Consider the following 24,489-nt stretch of genomic DNA (forward strand, 5'->3'; position numbering starts at 1 on the left):
TTAACCACAAAACCACCGACCCTTGCCGTTTGTAGGCTATCCCCTCGAAGTCAGTTTATCAGGGAAAGCCGCAGATGGACTTGGTCCATCTTAACATGTCCACGGTAAAATATCAAATCAATTGCTGTAACAATGTGTTGAGTTATTAAATATAAATATGTCCCTATTATTATTATTATTATTATTATTATTATTATTATTATTATTATTATTATTATTTCTCCAGTTACGTGTGCCTTATTTACTGTGCTGTTCCTGCTATGCGTGCCTTGGCGACCTCTTGGGGGCAGTGTGGTGCGTGCGTCCAGGTAGCGCACCTGGAGTAGATGAGTTAAAACGCGAGAAGAAGAAGTATGCCTCAACGAATGAAGAAATGGCCATTTTTGGCGTAATGATATTATTTCCAGCCATTCAAGAAAGACAAACGCACCCTCGGTCTCATTCAAAGGCTCCTCCGTTGGGCCTTTGTGAGTTCTACTTGTAATTTCGATCCACTGTGAAACTGATGGCAATTATGTTTCGTTGCAATAAATTGGATAGCGAGGGTCATTATTGTCAGACCCCCGTCGAGCTGAGGAGAGGCGGAAGCTGCTGCCAAGTCAGGAGCATTGTTGCGCTGACATTTGCGCAGAGGATCAAAGCTGTGATGAATAATCCATATTGAAAAGCTCGCCGTTCTGCCAAAATGTCAACCAGCGGCGGGGGCCGTTTTTGGCGGAGCCGACTCTCAAGTCTTCGTTCGCAGTCGTCACAATTAAGGTATGTGGCCGTGTGGCGTGCGCCCAACATGTCCGTGTTCATAATGGCAACACTTGGGGATTGGTCTTGACTTTGCATTATTTCACAAGCAGCGTGTCCACTGTCCTTTAAAATCGAATCCTTACGTAACGTATTATATTGCAGTTCGTTTTTAATAATTCCACATTGTTACACACCAAGGGCTTGCAGATTTGCATGTTTTTGCATAATTTGCCTCAACTTGCCTCCTTTGAAAAAAAGACAAACATTTAATTAATTGAGTGTGCCGTGTCCCCAATGAGGCTCATGAAGAATTTATGAATGATTTTGATTATTCATGCCATCATCATGAAAATATTCACATTGCATTGTCAGCACAATCTGGTGTTGTTGACTCGTAGTCGGGTTCAACGTGTGTCGTTTTCTGGGTCGTAGCGTTTGTGCGTGCGTCATGATGGCGGCGTCTGATCTCCTCTAAAAATTGCTCTCGCGTTCAGGCATAGAAAAGCGGATCTGTTATGTGGGGATCCCAGGGCAGTGCTACATCTCGCACATGTGGACAGCCAAATTTCATGCGGCGCCAAGATTTTTCCATCCTCGCGTTTGTTGCTGTTTACTGATCCAAATCTCACAATAAAGGCTTCAAATTTAACCCGCTAAGCTTTTTTTTTTCCTCCCTTCAAAGGTAATTCTGATTATACGGTGCAAAACACACTCGTATCTTCACCTGAATGCATTTTGCTTACGTTGCTTTTGCTGCACAGCAGACCGGACGTCTTTAATAAGGAGGAAGCGAAACAAATGCGCTTAGAAATGGAACCAACAGAAGATATGCTGGCCTTCCTCAAACAAACCACCTCGGCTTATAAATATGAGTGGGTGGGAACGGGTCCAGTGTACACAAATATCCGAGCATCTACGTTCCAAGCTGACCAGGCTGTTCAATTCCTCACTTTCAGGTCTCTTTGGTGCTAATTTAAGTAGCGCTCCGCACGAGCCTGTGGGGAGCTCCTGAAGTTGTGTTTGGCGTGGGATGATTTAGTGGTCAAAAGAACCATATGCTCCTCACAGACTTTTTTTCTTTTCTTCTTTTGTCCTGTTCAGCTGCGTGGTCATGCAGAATGATGGAGCCGTACGCTTAATTTTTTTTTTTTTTTAATGCTGGAGCTATTTCACAGTGCAATAAGAGAGTTTGAAATGCATTTCCTTGGAGACCAGCTGTCCCTCCCACTTGTTCCAATACTCGCTTATGAATAAATAGGTCTGATATCCACCCACATGTCTGCAAAGCTTAGAACAGGCATGTCCAAAGTCCGGCCCGGGGGCCAAATCCGGCCCTCGGCCCCTGTCATAAAATCAGTGCCGTCTGGCCCGCAGGTTGGGCGCAATGGAACACGTGTTGCATTGACTGAGGTCTCGTAGACTGGTGAGTGATGTTTCATGGCGTACTGCTTCCCTCTAGTGGCTAAATGAGTAATAGCATTCACTGAATGAGTAATAGCATTCACTAAATGAGTAATAGCATTTAGACACTAGAGGGCATCACTCACGAGTTAACAAGACATCACTCCGTGTTTATATTGACTGATATGTCAGATTTCAAATTCCTGTTTCAAATGAACCAAAAGAAATTCTTAAGATTGTTGAAATTAAAATAAAAATGGAAATGTGAAACAGACTGGCTTACTAAAATTTGTTGAACAATATTGTTGTTCAATGTAAAGAATGTCAGCCAAGGTCGGCCCCCCGACATTTTACCACATAAAATCTGGCCCCCTTGGCAAAAAGTTTGGACACCCCTGGCTTAGAATCTGCCTGCGCGCCGATCAAATTGACCAAAATCGCGTTGGAGCAGCTACAGCAGTATTTAGACGTGTTCTGAGGCGGCGCAAGGTTAAAAGAGTGACTTCTAGCCACCAAGTCGTCACTCTGTCGGGTGCATCTCCCAGGCCGATACGCCCACATTGGCGTCACGTTGCAGCTACCATGTCACAAAAACTAATCCGCTTCACCCACTTGCATCCAAAACTCTGCCTTGGCACGCGTTTGTTTTCGATTTGCACTGTCAGAATCGAAAGCAAATTTTCCCATCGGAATGAATGACGCGTGTTCCACGTTGAAAACGTCCCGACGTAAAACCTTCATGAAATTTAAAACCGACACTTTCAGTCTCATTTTCTTGTACGTGGCTCGGTTGCAGTAAAGCACTCAGTCTTCAATGATTAAAGTGCTCGCTGCGCATTTTTTGCGCTGGCGTGCTCCCGTGGAAAATTTTTAAAAAAAGTTAATTTCTTTCCTTAAGATCGCATTGACCGCAGATTGATGTTCTTTTTTTTTTAATGGGTAAAGAACGAATAAGGAGCAACACGGCAGCCTAAAAGGTCTGAAAGGTGAAACTCTCCAGCAAATTCCCCTCAAATGGAGCTGCATCCTGAAGGCCCTTTTTTTTTTTCTTTCTTTTTTCCGGGACTGAGGCAGGGGGGTGGGGGGGGGGGGCGGAATTTGTCTCCAGCCAGCTAAAGATTACACTAGTGGGGCGGACAATGGGGGTCACTGATCCCGATGTGCTTATATGTAACGGAGACGGCCTTATCAGAGGAGAATGTGAATTACGGCTCAGCCGTCACTTTGTCGAGCGCAAATGGACCTGTTGAAATCCGCGTAGTTCAACAGTCAACGAGACGGTAAACACTTTGCGGGGGGGGGCACTTTATGAAACCCACGAGCATCTGCGCGCGGTTTTAAATGTTCGTCGGAATGTGGTAGATGAGGACAACGTTTCGACGGAGCTTATCTTCGGGTGAGCCCGTTTTTTTGTTTTTTTTATCGGCGTTCCACAGCGAGGAATCCTCAAAAAGAGCATCCGGTCAAATCTAAGGAGGATTGATTTCAGCAGACTCACTGTCGAGGCGGGGAGATAATTATCACCTTGACAAGCTTTGATCGCGGCTAATCTTCTCCCACAGTTGAAAGAACAATAAATTGACAGCACGTAAAATGCGGACATTCGCCGCACCCCCCCCCCCCCCCCCCCGACTCCCCTATTTTGGGATTTTGAAAAGAAGCACTGTCACGAAAAGACCCAAAAGGTCAACGTGAATGTGTTCGCCTGAGCTTGGACAAGAATCTGTCGACGGCTACTGTGAGAAGAGGGAGGGGAAAGAGCTGTTGGTTAGGCATCTGTGAGTTTTTGTGTTTTCAGTGGGTGGAATGAGTCACTCTGGTTGTTGTCTATTTTTCTGCTGGTGGAGGGGGGTGTCACCAGAAGTTTAAAAAAAAAAAGTCGAGTTCATGACAGCTTTCAAAGTGTGGAGTCACGGTGGTCTCCTGACGAGAAGAAACGATGGGAAATCGGTGAGAATGTAAACAAGGTGATCTCTTCGCAGCATTCACGAACTCCGTCTTTGAAGGCAACATTTGCTTCAAAGGGTCCATCCGCCGAGGAGGAGGAGGCAATCTTTGTTGTGTCCCTTGTCAAGGTCAAATGAGTCACTCTGACCTCCAAAGGCGAACGGATTCAAGTGTTGGCGCCGCGCTTAACTGAACGGTTAGATCCCGAGGAATTTGGGTAATGACGGGCCTCGCAAAATCTCTTCAGCGTTCATTGCGACAAATTTCACCCAAATTCAGATGTAAACGCAAGTCAGGAAGTCCAAAATGCAATGACCCACCAATTCGTGGCACTCCCGACTTTTCATTTTTTCATGATTTTCGTGAACTTCCCTGAAGCACTGCGCTTATCTATTCATTCATTCATCTTCCGAGCCGCTTGATCCTCACTAGGGTCGCGGGGGGTGCTGGAGCCTATCCCAGCTGTCTTCGGGCAGTAGGCGGGGGGACACCCTGAATCGGTTGCCAGCCAATCGCAGGGCACACAGAGACAAACAACCATCCACGCTCACACCCACACCTAGGGACAATTTAGAGTGTTAAATCAGCCTACCATGCATGTTTTTGGAATGTGGGAGGAAACCGGAGCACCCGGAGAAAACCCACGCAGGCCCGGGGAGAACATGCAAACTCCACACAGGGAGGCCGGAGCTGGAATCGAACCCGGTACCTCTGCACTGTGAAGCCGACGTGCTAACCACTGGACTACCGGGCCGCCTGCGCTTATCTAGACACCAATAAATTATATTAGGGATGGAACGGTTCACACGAAAAAAAAATATCTGTATATATCCATCATTTCATTGGCACTTGACCTCTTCCTGTATCCTACACATGAGTCCAGAGCTGATGTTGTTCTCGGCAAGACTCGGACGCCTCATCGGAGACTGGCCCCTGCAAAGCAAAGCCGCCACACGAGGTCGTTCCCTCCCACGTCGCTGACGCTGTTCCCCTGCAGGTCGACCATCCGCAGACGGACGTTGGCTTTCAACGCGTCGGCCAGCAGCCTGACCGCGACGTCGCCCCGGGTTGTTCTCATCTAGAATGATGCGAGTCAACGAGCCGTTTCCTTTTGAGGCTGCTAGCTCCACGCCGCCGGTCTGAGCCAGACCTAAATACCGCAAGTGCGAGTGATGCCTCATGTAGGATGCGAGCACCTTCAGCAGCCCCTCCCCGGTCAGGTCGTCCCCTCCCCTCCATGGCCATTTCCAAAAGTGAAAAGGCCTTGAAAGAGATCCAGGCAGTGTTGAGGTTGGACGGCGCCCCCTGCTGTTGAATGGCGGCGGTTGGCGAGGTTTCTCCTGCAGGCGACGCCACTCAGAAGGGCTCGCGCTCCATAGATATGTAATCTGTTTCCAAACAAGCTAGAGAAGAGAAAGTCACATCGCAACTTCCTGGAGACGACATCCATCCATCCATTTTCTGATCCGCGTTATCCTCACAAGGGGGGGTGCTCCTGGACGGAGGATATATGACGGGGACCCGAGTTGTTTAATCTTTTCAAAAGGTCACGGGGGAATTAAAAGCCAGCTCGAGCAATTTCACACCGCGGGTCAAAGTTCCCTGGGAGAATGCGGAGAAACCCGGCATGTCATCGAAATCCGATTAATTAACCGCAAGGTTAATTAATTAATCGGGATCCATCTTGGAGAAACGCATTTGTAAATTACACATTGAGGGTGTTCAAAAATGATCTTGAGAGGAATTTCTCATTAATTTTACAGCCCACAAATCAATCGCCTCAAAGTACATCATTCTCTTTCCAAATGCATAATAAACAATTGGATAGCCAAAAAAAAAAAAAAAACACTAAAGGCCTTTTCCTCGAAAATGCAAAGACTCATGTTTCTGATCATTCTTTTCCTATTAATCTACTGCCCCCTATTGACGCGGGAACCATTCAGTCCTTGTGAAAGCATCTTTTTTTTTTTTTTGTAGCAGTTGTGCAGTATTGCTTTCATCTCAAATCCCAGTAAATCGAAAATCAATGAAGACGCGCCTAGTTTTCATTTCTGCTTGATGCCAAAATGCACCCGGATGGAATCTGTTATGCTCCAGAATGATTGGGGGAGGGGTTCAGATATAAATGATTAGCTCTGCCATTAATGACACTCCTCAATGTGGCTGAAGTGAGGGAGCCCAAACGAAAGTTATGTCTACACAACCGAGTCGGCAGGCTTTGTTGACTCTTGCCCTCTCCTCCCTCGCCCTCCTCGTCTTTGTCTCGCCATCTGCCCGCAGGAGGGTGTTGCTCTCTTGGCGATGCTCCACATCCCAGCTGGGGGCTTTTGGCCCCCAGCGACGGCCTCATCTGGAGCCGACGCCTCTGGAGCACTTTGCGCAAAGAATACAAATCATTGGTTGGTCTTAGTGACGGGGCGTGGTTGTGACATAATCAATCTAAGGCAGGCATATCCAAAGTCCAGCCCGCGGGCCAAATCCGGCCTGCGGTCGAATTTCATCCGGCCCTCGGCCCCCGTCATAAAATCAGTGCCGTCCGGCCCGCAGGTTGGGCGCAATGGAACACGTGTTGCATTGACTGAGGTCTCGTAGACTGGTGAGTGATGTTTCATAGAGTACTGCTTCCCTCTAGTGGCTAAATGAGTAATAGCATTCACTAAATGAGTAATAGCATTTAGACACTAGAGGGCATCACTCACGAGTTAACAAGACATCACTCCGTGTTTATATTGACTGATATGTCATATTTCAAATTCCTGTTTCAAATGAACCAAAAGAAATTCTTAAGATTGTTGAAATTAAAATAAAAATGGAAATGTGAAACAGACTGGCTTACTAAAATTTGCTGAACAATATTGTTGTTCAATGTAAAGAATGTCAGCCAAGGTCGGCCCCCGACATTTTACCACATAAAATCTGGCCCCCTTGGCAAAAAGTTTGGACACCCCTTAGATTCTAAGGGGAAGTGGGTAGGATATTGACAATCAATGAAAAGGGCGGGGAAACCTTATCAACTGCCGACCATCCGTTTTTGTCAAACTTTTCTGCCGTCTTCATTTTGTTCTATTTTTGTTTGGCAAATATCATCGCTGGTGAAATCATGAACTGATCAAAATCCCCGGACGTTATTTCCCCCACTATATCAATATGTGACATTTATTGATAATACATGAATGTCATTCATGGGATTGTTTTACTTTTCCTCGTCCAAGGTTTGGAGACGGCGTCTCATTCAATAAGCACTCGAAAGCGTCTCCAAACTTTTGACAGGTCGCGTCGTCCAACGTCTTCTGTCGCGCTTTGTTTCCACATTTAACCTTCCGTGCCCATTATGGAAATCGCGCCGGTGTCATGTTTTCCGGCTCTTTCCAACTTGGCTGCGATTTCCTTGCTCACTGTTTGCTTGGGACGAGCCGTGCTTGCTCGGGCTCGTCTCCAGCTCGCCGCTCATCTGCACACGTTGTTCATCGAAGACCGTCTGTCCATTCCCCCCCCCCCCCCGTCCCTGCTTTTCCCATTCGACTCCCTCGGCGTCTGCCGCTTCTGCTTAGTCAGTACTTCCTCATCCGGTAACCAGTCTTGGAAAAACAAAACAAAAAAACACGGTTGAATTTTTTTTTTTTTTTTTTACGGTATCTTATCCCCACAAATGCGTCTGGCAGATGAAGCTTGGCCCTCATATTTTTGAGACAAGGTCGTCCCACCCCCGGAGCCCTCGCTGTCCCGTCCGTCCGCTCTGATTGATTTGACCCTTGCGTCTCGTCTTTTTTGGAGGTCTCTTTAATGCCGGCAGCCCGAGGGCCCTCGCTGCCCGCGTGGATCCACCAGCCTTGTCCGCGACATTTCTTCTTGCCCCCTCGCAGACGTATTCTCCGGTTTGGTCGTGATAAACAGATTGGATGATGGACACAACTCGAGAGCCTTTGGGAAAACCAAAAAGTTATGCTTCTCTGCAAATTTTGTCTCGCCTTTCAACTCTAAATTGATGATTGGGTGCTAATGTGAAAGGGCAGCAGACGAATAAGCAAAACAAATGCCAGCGCTTGTGTTTTGCCAGCTACGTACCGTTGGCAATGCGGCGCAGTAGACGGGGAACTGAGGTCTCCTTTGTGCTGTTGTTCAGTTGCTGGCAAGATCTGTATTTGCCGTGAAGAAAAAAAAAAATGGTCGCGCTTTATAGCTTAGCGCCTTCTGCCATGCAACCTGTGTCCAATTACACCCGCCGCGTTTTGCCCAATTTATTGTCTCAGCCGGCCGGGATTGTGCTGAAGTCCCACCTGTGACGAGGAATCCCACCAGTGAGCCGGGACAGCCGGTTAGCAGTTTTTAATGTTCCGTAAAGAGCTTTGTTGCAGCTGCAGCAGTTGAGAAAGTGCTATAGAAATAAAGCTGTATTGTATTGTATTGTATTCCCTTTAGCGTAGCGCCATCTATTGCAGTTGTGACAGTGCTATAGAAATAAAGCTGTATTGTATTGTATTGTATTCCCTTTAGCGTAGCGCCATCTATTGCAGTTGTGACAGTGCTATAGAAATAAAGCTGTATTGTATTGTATTGTATTCCCTTTAGCGTAGCGCCATCTATTGGATCATAACAGAAGTAGTTCAGGTTTTGTCAGTCTCGTTACATCGCTAAACGTTGAGTTGCGCCCTCGCTGGAAAGACGTTACTAGCAAATACATTCTTTGCCGAGAGCGCTCTTGAGAGATTTATATTTCGTAAGTTATGTAAATAAATGTGCGATGAAAATATATTGCGTGATGGACCCTCAAATGATCGAGTGCGTTAGATCGCTTTCGCGTTGCTAAAATAGAGCCTACTCTAAGTGTGAAGATGAGATGGGTGGATGAGTTTGCTCTTTGCTTTGGACAAACTGATTGTTTTTCCGTCTCGACCTGACTGAACTAAGATCTGAAGAACACGTCAAAAGTAGCTTTCAAGTTGCGTGGGTTTTTTTTTGGACAGTATATGAAAAACACTTACCGGAGTATCTTTGCCTCCACTGCGAAATAAGAGATCCTGCAGGAGTATTTGGCTGTGTCGTCTGATCCTTCGAAGTGATGCCTTCTGGTAGGACTCCATGACACCGGGCCAACTGATAAAAGCGGACAAGTGATGAGTTGAAGAAACCTCAGAAGGAAAGGATTTGGGAAGAGTAAAAAAGGGTATCTGTGATCTATGAAGATTAGACTTCAAATGCCAGGTTTTAATTCATTTTCCAATCCACTTAATCCTCACAAGGGTCGTTGGGAGCCTATCCCAGCCGTCTTTGGGCAGTAGGCGGGGTACACACTGAACTGGTTGCCAGCCAATCACAGGGCACACAGAGACGAACAACCATCCGCCACACTCACACTCGCACCGAGGGACAATTTGGAGCCTTCAATCAGCCTGCCATGCATGTTTTTGGAATGTGGGAGGAATACCCGGAGAAAACCCACACAGGCACATGGAGAACATGCAAACTCTACACAGGGATGCCGGAGCTGGAATTGAACCTGGTACCTCTGCACTGTGAGGTCGACGCACGAACCATTGGTCTACCGGGCCGCCCAGGTTTTAATTAATTTTTAATTTTTTAAACCAGCCCAGCCCGGTAGTCCAGTGGTTAGCACGTAGGCTTCACAGTGCAGAGGTACCGGGTTCGATTCCAGCTCCGGCCTCCCTGTGTGGAGTTTGCATGTTCTCCCCGGGCCTGCGTGGGTTTTCTCCGGGTACTCCGGTTTCCTCCCACATTCCAAAAACATGCATGGCAGGCTGATTGGACGCTCTAAATTGTCCCTAGGTGTGAATGTGAGCGTGGATGGTTGTTCGTCTCTGTGTGCCCTGCGATTGGCTGGCAACCAGTTCAGGGTGTCCCCCGCCTACTGCCCGGTGACGGCTGGGATGGGCTCCAGCACCCCCCGCGACCCTAGTGAGGATCAAGCGGTACGGAAGATGAATGAATAAACCAGCCCAATGTGTTTTGATTACTTCCATTCATTTGAAAATGATTTTGAGTCCGTATGAGAAAATGTAGCTGAAGAGATTTTTTTTCTCCTTCTTTTCGCTGTACTCTGGTAGACACCATCAAAATTTAGCTTCATATCAGATCAGCTCGGAGAAACGGTGTTCAAACGGAGCTCAACAACTCAATTAATAAACCCGCGTTCGTATTTGAGTCTCTGTGCTGTTCTCAGTAAAGAGAGAGTGCCTCTCACTCAAACTTGATTGCAAAACCAAATATAAATCTAGCCTGAGGAATAAGGTTAAAATGATTTTTGATGGGTTTTTTTTTTCCTCGCACGCTCACACGCCTCCATTGAATAACCCAATGTAACCCAATCACTGTCGTCTGCTTGGCTTCTTGCCTTCACTATATGAGTCAGCAGATTATTATTGTCCAGTGAAATGCATGCGTTGACTTCAGATGGCCAGTAGATGGCAGGAAAAAAAACAGAAAAAGTCTGACTCTCCTTTGCAGTAAATACAGTGTATGTTTAGGAATAGACATGATGCAATGAGTAAAAGCAGCTCAGGACGTCCGATATGTTTCCTAAACTGCAATCAAGCGTGACTTTACGTTGGGTATTTATTTTATCGTTTGCCCCCTACAAAGTCCAATCTTGACATCTAAATCCATCCAGCATCGTTTTTGTCAGCGGGTCCAAGTACCGGTAAATCACATAATTTTGTGTACACAACATGTTTCTAATGGCACAGGAATGCCTTCTTGAAAGAGGTTTTAACTTTTAACCGGGCTCATTAAAAAGGACACCGAACAGGGAACCTACCCCGTTGTCTTGTCAGGTGGCGATGCGATCCTGTCGCCTCTCTAGTTTTCCAAAAAGTGACACCTGAGCTGTCACTTCCCCAAATGATCAACCTTTTAACCTTCACATGCTGCTTATGTGTCGGTGGTTCTTGCCTAATTACAAAGCTCACGGCTAAATAATGGAGTTATTTTGCCCTTTTGTATCATGCCTAATTTTGATTGGAAACTGCCATGTATAAAATGTAATATCATTCTGATTAGCTGTTTCTAATATTTTGACCCTACGTTTGCCTCTTCACGAAGCCAATGAAGTAACCCAAATGTTGTTGTTTTTTTTTTTTTGCCTTCAGCAAAAAAGGAAACTATAACGCCAGTAATACTCGGCACTTTTTATAATTACTCGTACCACTAGGTGTCATTGTAGTTCACCACCACAGAAGCCACCTCCAGGGTTGTGGAATGTCACCCCCTCCGGTTGGTAAAAAGCCTGGTGTGTGAGCTCGAGAGGTTCTAGTAACTAGTAATAATCAGCCGGCTCTCCTTGACTTAAAGCTCGGGCTCCAGAACCAGTCCTCTCAAGAGGGTTTGGTCTCTGCTCCGCCTCTGGAGTTGCCCAGGAGAGGCACAGAACAGTTGTGAGCATGCTAATTGCCCCGTAGCTCAGTGCCTAGAAGTTGTGGTTCTGGCTGTGGTTTGTACGTACTGCCTGTGCTATGATTAGAGACTTGGACTACGCAGCCTTTTTGGAGTCCTTTGGCAGGGCGGGGCGGGGGGAAGCTCTGAACTCTGCTGTTTGAGTTGGCGCTGCAACGCAGAGTTTGGACACTAGAGGGTGCCAGAAGACCGAGCAGTTTCTCATTGTTTTATTTTACCTGTGCAGTACTTCATTATACCGTCTGAATTGACATATTTTGCACCTGCAATTGACTGGCAACCGGTTCAGGGTGTCCCCCGCAGACTGCACGAAGACGGCTGGGATAGGCTTTGGCACGCTCGTGACCCTTATGAGGATAAAGCGGGTCGGATGGAAGTTTTTACAGCTCCAGGGGGTAGATTTTTCAAATATCAATGAAAGAAAAATACAAATACTGTTGATGGCCACAGGTTTTACGAATAAATGGTACAGATGTAGTGCATACTGTAGTCACAAGAAAATAACAGCGTACGATAAAGTAAGATAGGGATATGGTAGATGGTCTTTATCTCCCTCCTACAGTATATTCGATATAATCAACCGTCATGGCCGCCGTCTTTTTACGGCGGCTCGGTCCCACCGTGAACAAACTGTGACCAAAGTTCTTCAAAACCACGAAAGCTTGATCAGAAATCTGTCCACAATGTTTGTTGACAGTCAACCCCTTCTCCATACTCATTTCTATTCTCTGACTTTTGACTAAGCATGACCTTGACCTAATTTTTAGTTTTACCGTTTTTATCTTTGTTCTTCACTTGTTTTGGTGTTTATTGTTGGATATGTATTTGCTCCATGTTCAGCACTTTGTATACAGCGGTGGTTGTTTTCAAGTGCTCTATAAATGCACTCGAGTTGAGCTGAGTCATGTCATGGCGCCATATACGCTTCTCTCTATATTTATGAAATAATAACAAATGGTAGAGGGCATCAAGTTGCCTGCTCAATTGTGTGCACTTTCACTGAAAAACATTTGCATGGAAACCCCATTACTGGCGACACTTAATCAATACCTCCAGAAATAATAATGCTCCCTGTACAGCTAAAAGCTTTGGCGGGAGCATGGAAATATGCTAAACACAAAGAAAGACATTAAAAAAAATTGTTATTCAAGTCCATCCATCCATCCATCTTTGACCATTTATGACATCATTATCCCAGGCCAGTGCGGGGCATTCTACCTCCACCTGACACAGCATTACTCCGATGGATGAAAAAAGGTCCACCGGTTATGATGACAAACTTTTTTTTTTTCCTTAAGGAAACCCAAATGACAACAGATGAAGCAAGTGTGCCGAACATGTCTCGGTCAAACATCTGAGTATGCGGAGAGTATTGGATAAACAGTCAAAATGTTCTCATCCGTCACCGGACAAACAACGGATTGCACAAAGTCAACATGAAAAGAGGTACTTAAGAGTTGTCGTGTGCGTGTTATTAATACGATCTATTTTTGTGTGAGCGCACAATGCACCCTGGGCATCCTATCAGTCTCACTTTCACAACAAAAAAATATATATATACAAGATATAAAATATGTTTTCAAATGAATTCCCAAAAAGGATTTGTGTCATCTGCGGGATTTAGAAGATTGGAGACTGGCAACTCGTCATCTCACTTTCGGTGCGGTTTCTTCTCACATTGTAGGTTTGAGATTGTTGTCATAAACGCTTTCCTTACCTTTCAAAAGCGCAGCGCGTGAAGCGTGGGTGTCATAAGAGGTTGTTGAAGGGCATACCCATTTATAGCTTTGATTTGCACATGGGCTCTCGCACGAAAGCAACACCCAAATACAGACATACCACTTGTCACATTTAGAGTGGATGAAGAATTCTTACGTTGCTTGTTTCTTATTTTTGTGGAACTGTATTTTTCTTTTTTCCCCCTGTTGGTATCAGGATTGTTTCTACACTAAAAGGTCCCTCACATCGAAAGGAGCCAGATGAGGTGGCTTGGGCATCTGATTCAGATGCCTCCTGAGCGCCTCCCCGGTGAGGTGTTCCGGTCATGTCCCACCGGGAGGAGACCCCGAGGAAGACCCAGGACACGCTGGAGAGACTATGTCACCCAGCTTGCCTGGGAACGACTCGGGATCCCCCGGGGAGAGCTGGAAGAAGTAGCTAGGGAGAGGGAAGTCTGGGCTTCCCTGGTAAAGCTGTTGCCCCCGCGACCCGGCCCCGGATAAGCGGTAGATGATGGATGGATGGATGGATAAAAGGTCCCTCAGTTATCCAGCGGTGTCAATGATGGTGCCTGGCCTCCCCTGTATGCCACTATTCAATTGTTCCGGTGCAAAACTAAGCTCATGGTGCCTTGAGATATAATTTTGTTTTGTTCCGTGACCTTGCCCGTAACTCACTGATCAAATTAGCTTCACCCATTGAAATGAATGGAATTGCTATTATTCCGTTCCAAGCCCCTCCCCAAAAGAAAGTGTAAAAAAAAAAAACCATACTCTATATTGTTTCCAGTCAAAATATTAAATATTCAAAAAGCTGTTGCTTAAAGCATGACAAGGTGGCCATCCAACACCTTTTAAGATGAAAACGGTTTCCTCTAAAGGATCTGGAAGTCAAATTTGTCTTCCATCTTCTTCCAGTCCAAAAATGGCCCAGCAACCCAAAATGCCGAAGCAGCATTTGCAGTTTGCCACCACCTGACACATTCGAAGCAATGATTTCATGGCAAGCTAAGGTCAAAGATCACTTACGTTGGCGCCTTGCTTTTATTGTTATGAAATCCATTTGGCGAGCAGGCCACACGGGACAGCTGCAGGAAGTTTAGCGTTTCAGGGGCCGGCCGGCCGGCTGGCTAGCAGGTCACTGGTATGCGAGACGTCTCAAAACTCTGAGAAGATGAGGGCTCACTTTCTTGAAATAGGTTAGAGGAAAGCGATTTTACAAACATTTTCTTGTCCCAGCTTCAGGACCTTCCCTTCACCCCAACTGAGTGTTGACAACCTCTCATACAGTAACACACACACACAAAAGAGGCACCACTCTTGACTAAGTGGCAGGTCTTCCATTTTTTTTTCGACATGGCGAGGCTGACCTTTAATGTTAATGGTTTGACGTCAGACTTAGGCATACAAATTGTCACTGATGGTGCCCATCAGTAATACAAAGACCAATGCATTAACATTTATCTGAGAAGAATTAACATTCTGGTGGAGCCTAGAACAAAATCTGTTCCAGGAGGCTCTTTGACATATTATATGATTACATTTTACCATGAGATACCTATATATATATTGCGCGTCGTCCCGCACGCGGTCTGTCCTTCTGTCTGTCCCTTTTCAAAACGTACCTACTTCACCGCGCCGCCACTGCGCCGCTCAGACAGTGGCTCACTACGATCGCGCGGGCATCTTAGCGAAAAAATGTTGTCTACCCACAAGCATTGCAATGAAATTGTTAGTTTTTTAGTAGAGCTAAACATCTCTTTATTTTCGCGATAAGCAATGAAGATGAACAAAAAGTTGAACCAAGCAACAACACTTTTGTGGGCCGAAGGCCCACCTTACCAGCCTTCCGCAGGAACTAGCTGATGAGTCGCCCGGAGGGCGGCGAACCAGCTAGTATAATTATAATTGTCCAAACATTGTTGAGCAATTATGTCAAACCAGATCACCAGAAAAAAAATAACTTGTGTTTCATGATGTTGTGTGCAGACAAAGTCGATTTTGTTCAATCAATAAATAACACATTTAGGAGTGTAACAAAAACAGGTGTGAAGTGGAAAGTCGTATTTTGATTTAAAAGATGCCAGTCCATCAAACTGAATCGATCGCGCCCATATTTGGGACGGGGAACGAGATGTTTTGGGGTTTTTTTTTAAGGGGTTAAGCCAGCACAGACGTGGGTTTTCGTCCATCCCTAAAAAATAACAAAGCCAGAATGTAGCTTAACAATGCATTTTCTTAACAGGCTATTTCATCTCGGCAGTATTTTTATAGCAACAAAGCCTCCTAATGTACAATCATAGAATATAACAAAGTACCTACGGACCCCTTTTTTTGGGGGGGGTCACAATGTCGTGAACGGCGTATTGCCGTCTCTGGCAATATGTACCAAATCGTCTTTTATTGGAGAAATATATCTTACAACGAAATAGCATATTTACCGTCCTGACAAGTTTATTCAAATGTAAAATAACCAAAAAGTCACCGTGTCATATACTCTCAAATTGAGTCGCACCATATCGAATCGAATAGTAACCCCAATGACACGAAGCGAATTGAATCCTTCCACTTTCAAATCAAACCGTCCTTGAGGCATTTCACACCCCACGTATTGAAAACCGCGTCGAACTGTCCTTTACGGAGGGATGCGCAGTCCAATGAATGTGACTCCATCTGCAACTGGAGTCATACCTTGTTTTGAACATTTTTTATTCATGTAGTTTTTTTGGTGTATTTTCTCCTCTTTTGAGGAAGTCTACTGGCCCTCGCCAGTTGACTTCCTCAAAAGTGGAAAAAGTCACCTGGTTAAAACTTGTCGATGCTGGTGAAACTGGCGTCATTGAGGTCTCCATTTTAGAGGTGCTGTATACTTTTCAGCGTTCCCAGTAGGTCGGTAGACGGCCGTCAGCTCGATCATGTGATGGATAAAAATGGAGCATCCACCTGTTCCTGTGAAATATCTATCAGCTACTTCGCACCACCTGCGCATGATCAACAGCTTGCTTGCCCTCCGTGTGTGCTCTTAATTTATACAGCCACTTCAAGGAAAGAAAAAAAAAATCACGTCCATCAAGCTTAGTGAAATGCTTTCGGCGTAAGGAAAAAAAAAGGATGCTTGATTTTAAAGGGAGGAAAGTAGATTTTTGCTCTTTCAATTTTTCTGCATTAGTGTGGGCCAAGAAACAAACTCACTGGACGTGAAGTAGCCGCTTCTGGTCTAGTGGCAGCTGTCTTTTTTTTTTTTAAACCCCCCCCCAGGCCTCAGCAAATCCCTTGACCTCGTGAAAATGAGGTCTTTCACACCGGAATGCCTCCGGGTGGGTGCATAAAAGCGGCCGAGTTCATAAAGTGACCAAATGAAAGCTGCCAGCCAAAGTGTTTTCGGTGTTGATTCCGGGAAGGCAAATTTGGATCATCTCAGCTGGGGGGCCTCGGGGGAAATCTCGGCCACTTCGAGCTGGATAATCGGTGGGATCCGTCTTCTCTTCGCCTGGTGCGTTCGGGTCAGTTTGACTTTGGGGGGGGGGAATCGCTTGGTTACTTCTCACACACGGGCTGCTTTTGGAGCATCTTGAGGGTTTGGGCCATTCATTTCTTCAAATGAGATGAGTCAAGGACATGAGTCATTGTAGAACTTGAACTTTAGAGACACAACCAAGGTGACAGATTGACAGACTGGGGCATTCGAAAGCCGGACTCCGGATTAAATTAACAGTTAAAACGTTCAAGCATTCCAGTCGAATGAGTCAATAGAACAGCTTGGTGATGGTAAGGTCATTTTTGCAGAATTTAGAAATGCACGTTACAGAAAAGCGTTTTTTTTTCCTTTTCTTTTAACGCCTTCAGTGTGACTCAGTCGTCAACGCCATCATTCAACCACCGACTGATGTCGGGATACATCTTGAAAGCTCGGAGAACCCAGTCCGCTGTGGACAAATGGAGTTTCATTTTCAATGTTTGAAATCACAGAGCTTTGACGTCATGGGTCAGGTCAAGGGCGCTTGTATTTGCATGTGACTACTAACTTTTGTGGAATAATGATGATGATAATGAATAATGTTTCAAATGTCAGCATTGGGCTCTCTGCATCAGTATCTGTGAGTCGCATAATGCATCTGGCAGGCAAGCATGAAACATTCTTGCTGTCGTCGTTCTTGCACCTCGTGAGGTGTTGCTGCACGGATTGGTTGCCTCTATGCGCAGGGCTTACTTGGATGTGACTGTCATGGAAGTCATCAATAATACATGTTATCATATTGGAGACCTCCGGGTGGCGTTTTGGGGGTTTATATACAGATAGATTTTTTTTTTCTCTTCATTTTTTACTTTTGGAACATGTGAGTGAGGAGGACAATCCTGCAAGTGAGTGGATTTTGTAATGATGGTGCAAAGAGACAATCACAAGACTCCATATAGTAGCTGAGTAGCCACTCACTTGTATTCTTTGGCGCTCGACTACTCATGACTTAGATTTGTTCTTGATTTTACTGCTTGGTGCTTTCTACCGCCTTTTTTACCGATTCGTCTTACTGTTTATTGTGTATGTTAAATCGCTCCATGTACAGCACTTTGTATGCAGCGATGGCTGTTTGAAAGTGCTCTATAAATACTCTTGACTTGACTTCTACCAAAGTTCCAATGTCTGGCTCGTGGAAGACATTTTCTCACGATGATGTGTCTAATTTTTGCTTGTGTTGTCTTTGAGTAGTGTATCTACCCCGGTCAAGGATGACGCCTCGTACTGATGTCCAAAACGTTTAATCATGGAACACCGTGAAAACTAAAACACATTTCGAACAACAATCAAAATTATAATAGAACAGGACATTAAATAAATATCACAAAATGACATACCGTGTGCACCTTGGTAAACCGAAAGTAGATCAAGTTACGATAAATCACGTAGATCACACGGTATCGTAGTTCTGTCTCTGACTCTCTCTCTCCGTGTCTCCCGTTGTCTTCTCGATCTTTCTCTCATTCCTCGCTATACACGGCACTTGACCCGGAAGTGATTTTTAACAAACATTCCGAATAACATTCAGAGGATTTAAGGAAAAAAACAAATATTAAAGTTCACCTAGAAATATGAAATACTTTTGCAAAACAACAAGCCTAAAATAAATTATATTTTTGTTGTCATGGCAACCAACAACTCAGTCTTGGCGCTAGTTACAAGTAGCTTAGCAAAACATCTTTTGATTCCATCATTGAAGTAGATGTTTTCTCCAAAATATATACATTTTTTGTGTCATTCTGTGATTGTAGTTTTATTTTCAGTGTGGTGCTCGTGTTCCTTTGCGTAACCGACATAAAACTCATCCGGGTGTCTCAGTAACAACTGGTGCAGTCCTATATGTAAAAGTGAGAGCATGTCGAGAATTCCGACAGCGTGACAGTTGACGAATATAAATCTTTAGGAGGAGTTTTGTATTTCAAGCTGCAGCGATGGGGTGAGGGGAGAGTGAATCACTTGAGGGGGGGCTTGCATTGGGAAGGAGAGGGAGATTTCGCCTTGAACCGCCCGAGGGTTACTCTGAGTACAAATGTGTGGGGAGCTGGTTGTTTTAGAGTAGACGAAAGACAGCCTTGGTGCAGGTAGAAACCTGGAATTAAAAACATGGGAGTGTGTGATGAACAAGGGTAAGGGGCTCAACTTTGTACACATTTGTCATTGGCTGTCATCATGTCAATAGATGAAAAAAATTAGCGATCTAAATAATTCTTACTTTGTATTATTTGTCATTCTAGAAGCACGCTCCTTGTTGATCTTCAATTAAAAGCATGGACTGTAGCACCTTATCATTTTTGATGAAATTCGAAGATATATGGGGGGGAAAAACATTGGTAAAACATTATTGCCTGCTTACCACTAAAAATAGTCATCTTGAATGCTCATAATTTTGAGATTCTTGCCAAGTCCCTCAATACTCGCCGGCACACCACGTACGTATGCACAGTTTAATGAGAGCCAATGAAAGAGTTATATCATGATTTGTTTCTCCATGGAGATAATGATACGCCGTTTCTAAAAAAAAAAAAAAAAAAAAAAAAAAAGCGAGTTAACAGGGCAACAGAGTTTCGCTCATGTCAAAATCTGAATATGAAAATAACTGTCCCTTTTATTGTCCCCTAGCCTGGTATATGTAAGCAAAAATAACATTTGTTGTGTCCACTTCCAGTCGCCCTCCAGCATACGAACTGAGTGAGTTTCCAAAATAAACCTTGCCACTTAAGTGCGTTTAGAGTCGTTCTCTTCAGCCTTGGGTTGGTTTCGTGCACATCCACCATAGCTGAGCATTACTCTCTTTGTAAAAGACCATTTTGGCGTCAGTCTTCAATGTGTCGCCCAGCAAGTCCACATTTTCTCACGTCTTTGTGTCATTTCTATCGTAATTTCCTCTGCAGGGCATCCATTGATTTGCCAGAAAATCAGGATATGGTAATCGAGGACCGCAAAGGCAGCGGCGCCGCCGCCCCCCACCGCCGCACGTCGACATCGGACTCTTGTTGCACAAGGCAAAGCAAAACTCTCCCCAAAGATGTCGTCACCGACAAGATGTATATGGGTCAGTGTCTGCTCGGGTCGTGGGAGACGATATGCAGGGTATGATTAAACCCTATCGAAGAGTCACGGGCGTATGGGAGAAAGTTGAGCAGGCGTTCGTGTCGCCATGATGGTGCCAGCTTGTTAGTCTCCATCGAGGGAGACATTCCCGCTTCATCGTAATGAGACATTCTGTCAGACCACCTCCTCAAGGACCTTCATAAAAACAAAAGTGGTAGATTGTTTCAGGCGTCACGGGGGTTTTACCGCTGTTTACTTTGCTGTTCGTATTTCTTTTCTTTTTTATAAAATGCTTTCTGCTGCGGTCCCAATGGCGTCCGATGTGGCAAAAGTGCTCACATGCTAAATTAAAACTACGGCGAAAGTAGTGTCGTTGAATACCAAGAGCAAGATAGTATTGCGTCCACTTTGTCGTTTTTTTGCTATGAAAACCACGTACTCCCAGCTACTGACAAAAAAAGTTAAATTAACTCGTAAAAAAAACGGTTTACATCAATAGATGTATTTGAAAGTAAAACGGGGTCACTATAGTCTCAATATATATATGACCCAATCTGTGCATCATTTGCTCTCTCCATTTGTAATGGGCGACATAGTGATTGATTTGTCAATAGTTTATAAACCTAACTGTTCAAATAAAAGAAAAAGTGGAATTAAAAAAAATATATATATATTTTAGGTTTTGATCAAAAATACGAAATTGAAAAACGTGCATCGAGTTTCATTTCCATGTTTATTTATTGTGTTTGTGTGACCTGGAATTTTAGATAGCGCCATCAGTAAAAACAAATAAATTCATCCATTTTACAAATCAATACGCAACACAACACTCCCAGTAATGCCGATAAAACATCCCTAGGTGACAATATCACTCAGTTCTTCATCCCTCAACAGTTGAGCACTTTTACTTTGTTTTAGTCTGATTACAGTGGTTAATTTCTATTTACAGTGTGACGGTTAAAATGTGACTGACTCACCTGACAGGATTATATAACAGCAACAGTTTGAGACTGTAATTCACTTTGCATTATTTTCGATGGAAATGCATTTTTAAATTAAAACCACTCATAAATCAACCGAGGTGACAACGTGTCATCTGTCCACATTCTCCTCACTCATACCAGTTTGTTTTGCAACATGTAATATTTATTGGGTCGGTCAGGCTTGGGAGGCATAGCTTTCATAACAAATGTCATGGAGCTTTTGCTGTTTTGCTTTCAAAGTGGGCGGATGGACCAAGGACGACCCCTCCTGCCCGGTGGAGCAGTTCTATCCTGAGTTTAACGAGTGGAGGACAGCGGCTCGCATGGTCAGGCAGCGGGGTGACGTGGCCGTCGGCACCCTGGACGACAAGATGTACACAGTGGGTGGGAAGGACAACATCCGATGCTACAATAACGTGGAGAGGTGAGCTGCTTTGTGGTGGGGGCTCCCATGGCTCCCATTTCCATGTCACTGTTGCACTGAGCACATTCATGCGGCATTTGGCAGTAGCTCAATTTTCCACATCTGATCACCGTTTTTTTTGTTGAGACCATAAACTTGATTAGACTGAATCAACAGGGTCGCCATTGTTTGCAAGTGCCAATTCCAAACAATTGCCAGAATCAATTCAACGTTTATTGCGCTCTTCCCAAATGCTGCGTTTTAAACCTTTGGTTGGAGCTGCGACCACAAGCAAGCAGGAAATATTGGCGAGAACATTAAAACCTTCCATCGCACTAAAAGCCATTTAGAGTCACTTTTCTGACAAATCGGTCAATCTCGAGATGGCTCCATAGGGCTCTGTGCTGGCTCGTGTTTTGCGCCAACTGTAAACAACTCTCAATTCCGGACATTTGTCGCCGGACAAGTCACCGAACAGCAGAGGGTCAGCATGAAGCCCGCATTTATTTGCGGCCTTGCCGACAACATGCGTCATGTGCGACGTTTTCACCAGGGCTACGTACGCTTATATGCTTGGCTCCAGCGCGCTCGGATAGCTTGAAGCGGTTGGCGCCCCTCCAGTTCCCACAGAAGAGGCACTTAATAAAATGAGCCTTCATGATGAGCCAAAGAGTTGGGGAAACATCCACTCCAGCCTACCTTGTGTGTCGGCGTTCCCCGAAGGCCGCTTCGAGTGCTGCCGTGGGGATTTCAAAGGCTTGTCTGTGTGCCTTTCAACCAAACACCAATTGAATTGGAAGTGTCACGAGGAAGATGCTCAAGTGTGCGTCATTTTCTGGAGGCTACGCCAGCTAACTGGGGGGGAGGGCGGGAGGGGGGGGCAAAAAGGAGATGGCTTGCCAGCGAGTCTCCGGGGTGAATGTAAATTTTTTTTTAAAAGCCCATTTTGTGACGGCGACACAAAATGGGCTTTTTTTTTCTTCTCCTTACTTTGTTTGACATTGGCAAAACCGCTAATACTGGGTCCTATTTCCAGTACTAGGTGAGCCGAGAATGTCGAGCCGATACGATACGCAAACAAGTATGACACTCAGGTGCTCAACGGTCGAGGATATTTGTCGTCGTTTCGGCATAGCAACATTTGAGTTCACATATGGTCGGTGTAAAGATTCTTTACTGCACATACAGGGGCAGTTAATTAAAAAAAAAAAAAGTTCTTTGCATCCCCACTATGTTCAACATGAAATTCTGATTCCATTCGTGTTTGTGCAATCTGAGCGTGGCAGCTAAAAATCCACACGTTTAGAGCCATCTGAGGGGGGGCGGCCATTTTGCCACTTGCGGCAATGACATCACAGTCGCTCGGGGCTCCGGAAACGACCAATCACAGGTCAACTGTATTCTGAGTATGCTCAGGTCATGTGACCTTTACAAGTTGAGTCCTTCCGCGCCGCGACATTTCTTCTCGCACAAATCCCGCCTCCGTTACTGAGCGCGTTGTCATCGCAAAACTAATTGGAAGCAAGCTGCTTGTTTTGCCCGGAGCGCTCACTCTGACACCCCGACCCCCCCCCCCCCCATCCCCCGGCAGGTACGACCCAGACACAGACAGCTGGAGTGCGGATGTAGCACCCTTGAGCAGCCCCCGCAGTGGAGTGTGCGTGGTCACCATGGACGGATACTTGTACGCTATTGGAGGACACGATGGGATTGCGGCCATGAATACCGTGGAGAGGTACTGCGGCACGATTTTATTTTTCTATTTCCATCGTCTACAAACATTATTCAAGACTGTGGCGAGTGATACGTAAACAATGAATGCTCCTCAAAAGCATCTTATGTAACACAGTTGAAGACAACTCGGGGTGGGGGGGAGACCCAAACAATTATTCTGACGCTGACTAACAACGTAGCTGTTTAAATGAGCGTTGCGATTCGTTGATTTGCTTGCTGCAGGTACGATCCAAAGATGAACGCGTGGAGCAAGCAGGCGCCCATGCTGACGAGACGCGCCAGAGCCGCCGCCGCCGTGCTGGGTGATCAGTTGTATGTGATCGGAGGCAACGATGGAGTCCTGGCTCTGAATTCAGGTGCTGGTCAACATCTGTTGTACGGGCTCCCCTCGACAAGTTCACGTTTCGCAAATCGTGGCTTAAATAAATGCGATAAATGTTGGAAGTTCTACCTTAAAATATGAGCCTCGAAATCACTTGGAGGCTTTAATTGCTTATTCATGAGCAAAATGCGAAGAATCGCTGCTCATAGTGGAAATTTGGCCGCGGCGTGAGTGTTTTTCACAGACTTGGCTTATTCGTGACCTTTTTTTTTTTTTTAATTAACCATTGCAGCTTTGCTGCCACTCGCTGTTTATTGGTGTCATAAAAAGTAGATGCTGCTTCGCAGAATTTGAGGGAGCCCCGAAGCAAAAAAAAATAAATAAATCTTTGTACTTTGTTCCTCCTGCAAAGTCAAATGGCCCTGAAGTTAGCCAATTTGAAATCTGACGAACTAGTATGAGTCGAAAGCCCCTCAAAACCTCCAAAGCACCTTTAGACGGGATGTCAACACGAGCAAATGGGGGGGGGGGGGGCTCAATCTTAGGTGAGCTAATACAGCACAGGGAGTGTTTTTGCACTTTTTTAAATTTATTTTATTTTTTAAGAAGAGGGGAAAAAAAAAGACCACTCTCATGGACATCATTTTTACAATTGTGTGACTGTTGAGGTTATATCATGCTTTCAACTTTGCAGTTATCAAAAGTTTTAACGATGGAGACTGGTTGGCCCCGACTGTTTTTTTTTTTAATGGGAAAATTCCTTCATCTTAAAAAAAAAAAGAAAAGGAAAATAAATACTCTCAGAACATAGGATTTTTGGCGTCACAGTTGTCACTCGGGTGAGCAGTGCAGCGCAGTCCAGTCGGGATCCGGACGTTTGCCTCGCCGTTGAGGTCCTGCAATTACTGAACTATACAAAACATGTCAAGGTGCAAGGATTAAGTCATCGATAAATCAAATGAAACGATAACCACGAAAATTCATGTCCTCTTTCAATACTTTGTTCATTTTAAAATGGGGCAAATGCTCCATTTTAGCAGACATTATATTTGCATCGTCTCAAAATAAGACATTTCCAATATTTTATTATTATTATTATTATTTTTGCCCTGTCAATTTGAAAAAAAAAAGATTTTGTTAGTTCATAGAGAATTGGGAATTCAAACTTTTTCATTCATTCATCTTCCGTACCGCTTGAGCCTCACTAGGGTCGCGGGGGGTGCTGGAGCCTATCCCAGCCGTCTCCGGGCAGTAGGCGGGGGACA

At 45.0% G+C, this 24,489-nt stretch overlaps 1 protein-coding gene across 5 annotated transcripts in view; it reads left to right on the forward strand.

The window, feature by feature from the left end:
- Positions 1 to 335: 335 nt before the first annotated feature.
- si:ch73-29c22.1 (kelch-like protein 20) overlaps positions 336 to 24,489 on the forward strand; it is a 28,007-nt gene continuing 3,853 nt past the window's right edge. The window contains exons 1-5 of one of the 5 annotated variants that reach the window (XM_052068802.1): positions 336 to 759; positions 19,623 to 19,783; positions 21,006 to 21,189; positions 22,760 to 22,903; positions 23,125 to 23,258. In XM_052068802.1, coding sequence (XP_051924762.1) covers positions 686 to 759; positions 19,623 to 19,783; positions 21,006 to 21,189; positions 22,760 to 22,903; positions 23,125 to 23,258 — 697 coding nt within the window. In that variant the 5' untranslated portion in view covers positions 336 to 685. Of the gene's footprint in view, positions 760 to 16,478; positions 16,718 to 18,718; positions 18,858 to 19,622; positions 19,784 to 21,005; positions 21,190 to 22,759; positions 22,904 to 23,124; positions 23,259 to 24,489 lie in introns of those variants that run through there. The other 4 variants (XM_052068801.1, XM_052068806.1, XM_052068804.1 and 1 more) reach the window with 4 other exon arrangements.

This window comes from Hippocampus zosterae, chromosome 6, assembly GCF_025434085.1.
Source record: "Hippocampus zosterae strain Florida chromosome 6, ASM2543408v3, whole genome shotgun sequence".
NCBI lineage: Eukaryota > Metazoa > Chordata > Actinopteri > Syngnathiformes > Syngnathidae > Hippocampus > Hippocampus zosterae.